This window comes from Bubalus bubalis, chromosome 19 (assembly GCF_019923935.1).
Source record: "Bubalus bubalis isolate 160015118507 breed Murrah chromosome 19, NDDB_SH_1, whole genome shotgun sequence".
In the NCBI taxonomy this organism is placed as follows: Eukaryota; Metazoa; Chordata; class Mammalia; order Artiodactyla; family Bovidae; genus Bubalus; species Bubalus bubalis.
In genome coordinates this window covers 4,723,558-4,729,459 of record NC_059175.1, presented here as the reverse complement: position 1 = coordinate 4,729,459, position 5,902 = coordinate 4,723,558, and the positions used below count along the sequence as shown (strand labels likewise).

General features: G+C 58.6%; 1 protein-coding gene across 1 annotated transcript; it reads left to right on the top strand.

Annotated features, from left to right (window-relative positions):
• Positions 1–2,086: 2,086 nt before the first annotated feature.
• Positions 2,087–5,506, top strand: NKX2-5 (NK2 homeobox 5). The gene is made up of 2 exons (XM_006058706.4): positions 2,087–2,867; positions 4,393–5,506. Exons 1-2 carry the CDS (start codon positions 2,537–2,539, stop codon positions 5,031–5,033), a joined length of 972 nt encoding a protein of 323 aa, XP_006058768.3. The 5' UTR covers positions 2,087–2,536; the 3' UTR covers positions 5,034–5,506.
• Positions 5,507–5,902: the final 396 nt, after the last annotated feature.

Here is a 5,902-nt window from a genome sequence, read left to right as displayed (position 1 = left end):
CCAAAATAGGTGATAAATCTTCACCGCCTTGATTTGCAGAGGACATGCTGAATTTCTCTCTTCCTTCAGAACTCTCTCTTAAAACACACACACATACACACACACACAAACTAAAAACAGAGATCCCGGATGCAGCCTCAATGTCCCCCATTAAACGGTAATATTTCAGGCGTCGGCTCACACTAATCTTTCAAACTGTCATCGCCAGCCGCCCGGCCAGCCCATTCACTTAACAGCGCTCCCAGGACCCTCGCTCCCAGCTCTTTTCAGCGAGACGTTTAATTGAATCGGATGTGCCTCGTTTGCCAGACGTCACCGCCTCGGCGATAGGCATCCTCTCCCACTCCCCAAAAACATTCTTGAAAGGAGAGGTGGGCCCCCAAGCTGGGTTAGTTGAGGGCAATTACTGTACTGTTGGCGGAAAGCCCGTATCGAGGTAGGGCCGAAGAGAGGCCACTGATCTGTAGATCCGTCGAGGGAGAACAAGGGTTGGGAGGTGAGTGGATGAGGAGGATTCCTGGGGCTTGAGAATTCTCCACATTTGAAAAAAATCATCTCTACGAAAGACCAAGCTAACAGTCTCAGAACCGACCGTGGTCCCCGGCTGAAAGACTTTAAGCGGGACTCCCCCGCTGGCACTGGCGGCTGGCGCCTGCAAGCCGAGTCGGAGGGCTCCCGAGACTCCGCGATCGCTGTGCTAGGCTCCGCTCCCCTTTGCCCTAGCCCGGGGGCCACAGGTCCCGGGAGTGCGGATCTGGTGAGGAGTTGGCAGAGTCCCAATGTTGGGCCTACGCTTGACTCCTCTCGTGCCCTTCCCAGTGGCGCTGTGCAATGGTTCACCGTCAGGCTTGAGGGGCGCCTTGAGCGCGCAATGCGGAGCCTAAGGCCCTGAGCCCTGTCCTTAGGTTGCCTTTCGCCCTGTGAGCCTTTCTTCTGGGCCAAATGCTTCTTCCCCAGTTCCCAACTAGTCCTGCGCCAGGAGCCGAGCCCTACAAGCCTCCGTTCTCAGTCTGCGCGCTCCCCCGGACTTCCCACAGAAGCCTGAGTCGTGGGAAATCGGCGCTTTCCCCCTGACAAGCCTGGCCATCGCTAAAGATAGGATAAGGCGGAGACCTTAACCTGGGGCCATTCTGTCTGCCCGGACCTTTCCTGAAATTGTACACAAAATAGAATGCCTTGCTACAGTTTTCTGGGGGTGAGCAGAAGGCCCTACAGGTTTTAATCAGATCTTCCAAGGGACCCAGAGGGATGAGGCGGACTAGCACAGAGCTAGCCCAAGATCTGAGCGGGTAGATTGTTCTGAAGCACTCAAAGACTGGTCTGACCGAAGATCCCTACTTTACTGACCCTGGACTAAAAAGTAACACCCGCCTCAGGCCCTCCCCGCATTTGCCTGGCCCCCTGATGCCTCCGCCGCCGCCACAGGGGCACCCTACTCGCAGCCGGCCCAGAGAAATCGTGGGCGGCTGGGTTCAGAGGAGCCCCGCCTGCCTGAGACCTAAACCTGAGCTGGGGACAGAGGCCATGCAGACAAAGGCCTAGGCAGGGAGGGCAGGTGGGGAGAGGGAGGCCAGAATGACTGGCGGGCCCTGAGCTAGGACTCCCTAGCAGACGGCTCTACTCCGAGTCGCCGAGTTGGCCTGCTGGAATGCTGGCCTCGCTTCGTTACTAAGAGGAATCCCCCCCTCTCTCTGGGGGGGGGGGGGGGGGGGGGGAGACTGGCGCCCCCTGCAGTTGTGTTTGTGTAACTTGCACTGTCAGCGGTGCTCCCCCATCTCACAACCACCCACCTCGCTCTCCAGCTTGACTCATTCCAGGAGTTCCCAGGGCCTGGCCTCTTGGAGAAAGGCCACCACTCGGCCTGTGAGCCAGCTACACAGAATCCCAAGTTCTCCAGAACGCCTCCCTCCGGCCGTCACCCCAGAGCAAACTCTTTCCCCAATGCGTCTCTTCCTATTCAGACTCTTCTACCATACCATCAGTAATAAATAAACGCCTGGAAATAACTCCATCCCCGAAGCCCCACCCATCCAGTCCTTCACTTTCCTATTCTGTTTCAGGTGCTGAGGAACATTTTCTCAAATCCCAGATCCACCCAACCCGGCCTAAAGGTCGGATTCGGAGAATAATCGCGTTCTTTCCTATGCTTGCATCCTGGTAGGATTTTCAGGCTAACGCTAAAGGCTGCAGGAGCGAAAGGAGTCTTCCAAATGTGTCGCGGCCCCTTTAAAAAGCTCAGAGGGATTTTTTTTTTTTTTTTTTTTTTGAGCCGTATGACTATATTAGGTGACACGAAAGTGCTCATCGCTCCTGTCAACGAGGCCCCCGGCCCAATGGCAGGCTGAGTCCCCCTCCTCCGGCCTGGTCCCGCCTCTCCTGCCCCTTGCGCCCCGCACTACCTGCCGCCTGGCCACATCCCGAGTTGGAAGGCGGGTGCGCGGGCGCGCGGCGGGCACCATGCAGGGAGGCTGCCAGGGGCCGTGGGCAGCGCCGCTCTCTGCCGCCCACCTGGCGCTGTGATTCGCGCGCTGCCACCATGTTCCCCAGCCCCGCGCTCACGCCCACGCCGTTCTCGGTCAAAGACATCCTGAACCTGGAGCAGCAGCAGCGCAGCCTGGCCGCCGGGGAGCTCTCGGCGCGCCTGGAGGCCACTCTGGCGCCCGCCTCCTGCATGCTGGCCGCCTTCAAGCCCGAGGCCTACGCGGGGCCGGAGGCCGCGGCGCCCGGCTTCCCTGAGCTGCGCGCAGAGCTGGGCCCCGCGCCCTCGCCCGCCAAGTGCGCGCCTGCCTTCTCAGCCGCCCCCGCCTTCTATCCGCGTGCCTATGGCGACCCCGACCCTGCCAAGGACCATCGAGCCGATAAGAAAGGTGAGGAGAAAACCCAAGCTCCTTCACTTCTCTGGGATAGCTTTCGTCCCCAAACCTCGCGGCCCAGAAACTCTGGTGTGAGTATAGAAGAGGCGAGTGCCTGGGCGGATGGTGGAGCAAAGGGGTCTCCGAATGTGAGAAGTGAGGTTGTTGCCAGGGCCCCTGGGCGTCCAGTCGGAGGTTTAGAGGAAATGCTGGATCGTGGTTATCAGAAACAGGAGAGGAAAGAAAGGGAAAATATTTATATATTTTTTTCCGGCCTAACAAAGCCTCAGGCGCAGCAGCCCTGCTCCTGGATCTGTTATGAAGTTGAAGTTGAGCGATCTGTTTGTGGTGGACACAGCGAGAAAGATTCTCTATTTTTTTAAAGGTCTTCTTGAGGATCTGACCAAAACCGCTGCAATTAAATTGCTGCACACCAGAAGTACTTTTACGCACAATTGGAGGAGGTCCAAGACCTTCTCTAGCCCACCCTCTAGCCCACCCGTTTACCCGGGGTTTCTGGGGTCTTTCCTCCTTTGTGCCAGGAGAGCGGCGTCATTCAAAACAAGGATCTTGAATTTAAAAAAATGGGATACCTCAGACTCAAGAATGATTTTAGCAGCTTTCTTTTTCCATAACAATTTCCTCGCGCGGCCAGAGCCTAGGGGGTCTTTGCTGGAAATAGAGTGTCTCGCGACGAAAGGCGTGTAGCAATGGAAGACATGACTGGGGGAGGTGGTCGTATCCCCGCGCACATCCCGAGGTCGGGGGGAGGCCGGCCGGGCAGTCGAGAATGCGCGGCGGGAAGACCGTAGCCCAACGCGGGGTTGGCAAGAACCCGGGGAGGCCAGGGGCGCGGGTGTAGGGCCGCTGTGAGCCCAGAAAGGGTCTTGTGAGCCTAGAAAGATTTGTCTAGTAGCAGAGGGAAAGTCCCGGAACAGCTGCCGGCGGGCACTGCGGCTTGAATTGGTCCTTACGGATTCGAATCCAATTCGATTTCAAGGCAGGTTGCAAGGCCGCCTGCCCACCCACTGCTTTTTGGGCGCTGCACAGTTCTCACGGCATTTGAACGGGAGCCTTCGATAAATCACCGAACCAACTGCCTGTTGACGTTCTGTTTCTTCGGTTGCCCTAATTTTGAGACAGTGTGACCAATCCTAGGGTGAGGCCTAGGTCTCCTTCCTTTAACTTCGCAAACCAAAGTCTTACTAATCTCATTCACTCCAGCGCATCACTGAGCTTTATTTTCTTTGCCGCCTATCTTAAGTCACTGTCCATCTGTCTCACCAGAATGTGACTTACCCGAGAACAGAGACCTCTCTTGTTCTCCAGTGCCCACAGCTGTGCCCGGCACATAGTAGGCAATCAACAAAAGCTGGCTGTAGAGCGGAAGCCCAGTGTACCGTACAGTCTGCCGCAGCCAAGCTAGGGGCTCCAGGCTGGACAGGGGTGGCACCCACTGGGGCCCATCACCCGGCGAGAGCTCCGGGGGGGTTGGGTGGCCGTGACACAGCGTCTCTCTGCTTTTCTGTTCCCCGCTCAGAGCTGTGCGCACTGCAGAAGGCGGTGGAACTGGAGAAGCCAGAGTCGGACAGCGCCGAGCGACCCCGCGCGCGACGGCGGAGGAAGCCGCGCGTGCTCTTCTCGCAGGCGCAGGTCTACGAGCTGGAGCGGCGCTTCAAGCAGCAGCGGTACCTGTCGGCTCCCGAGCGCGACCAGCTGGCCAGCGTGCTGAAGCTCACGTCCACGCAGGTCAAGATCTGGTTCCAGAACCGGCGCTACAAGTGCAAGCGACAACGGCAAGACCAGACTCTGGAGCTGGTGGGGCTGCCCCCGCCGCCGCCGCCGCCGGCCCGCAGGATCGCGGTGCCAGTGCTGGTGCGCGATGGCAAGCCTTGCCTGGGGGACTCGGCGCCCTACGCGCCAGCCTACGGCGTGGGCCTCAACGCCTATGGCTACAACGCCTACCCTGCCTACCCCGGGTACGGGGGCGCGGCTTGCAGCCCCGGCTACAGCTGCACCGCTGCTTACCCGGCCGGGCCGCCCCCGACGCAGACGGCCACGGCCACCGCCAACAACAACTTCGTGAACTTCGGCGTCGGGGACTTGAACGCGGTGCAGAGCCCCGGGATTCCGCAGGGCAACTCGGGAGTGTCCACGCTGCACGGCATCCGAGCCTGGTAGAGAAGGGACCGGTTTGGGAGGCCTCCGACCGATCCCACCTCTCAAGAGAGACACTGACTAAAGAGGGGAGAGGGAGGGCTCCCGACACGATCCTGCGATCCCTCGGATGTCACATGCACTCCCACGGAGGCTTCGGAGCTTTTCCCGCCCCGTGCGCCTTTGTTCCCCGAAAGGGAGAGTTTGTGGCCAGGTTTACGCAGCTTGTGGTGAGTGAAACGGCAGCCTGGTGCCTAGCTGTGGCCCCAGGAGTGCCCTCCGAGCGCCCAGGAGCATCCCCAACCGGCCGAACACCAGCCCATTGGGACTGGGAGCCCGGGCGCAGCAGCCTCCTAATGGCCGCCTTTCCCCAAGCCTGGGCCGGGCGCCCGGGCCCTTGCTGCCTTGCGGCTGCCCCCCGCCCCCACCCGTATTTATGTTTTTACCTGTTTCTGTAAGAAATGAGAATCTCCTTTCCATTAAAGAGAGTGCGCTGATCCCGCCGTGTGCTTCTTTCAGCTTGCCATTTTCCAGAGACTGAATTCGGAGGGCAGAGGCAGCCGACCTTGAGCTGTAGGAATAGGTGTTCACTGAGCGCATTGATGTTGACATAAATAAAGGCTCTCCTGTGCTGGGTCCCATGTTAGGTACTTTCTGGGGTTGCTCATGTCATCCTCAGTAACTCGGGAAAGGGAAGTTCTGTTTTAAAGGTTAGCAGACAGGACTGGAGAGATTTAGTGACTTGTCTGGGAACAAATAGCCAGTACCGGGAGAACTGAGGTTCGATTCTGGGTCTCACTGCAAAGACTGAGGACACGACCCAGAGGTTCCAACCTCACCTCCTTAAACTCTACTGTTCCTGGCACTGTTTCAGGTAGGGGGCATTAAATGGA

Coding starts and splice junctions, on each gene's coding strand:
- NKX2-5 (XM_006058706.4), top strand. CDS start 2,537: ATGTTCCCCAGCCCCGCGCTCACGCCCACGCCGTTCTCGGTCAAAGAC. Junction 2,868..4,392: donor CCATCGAGCCGATAAGAAAG/GTGAGGAGAAAA, acceptor TTCCCCGCTCAG/AGCTGTGCGCACTGCAGAAG.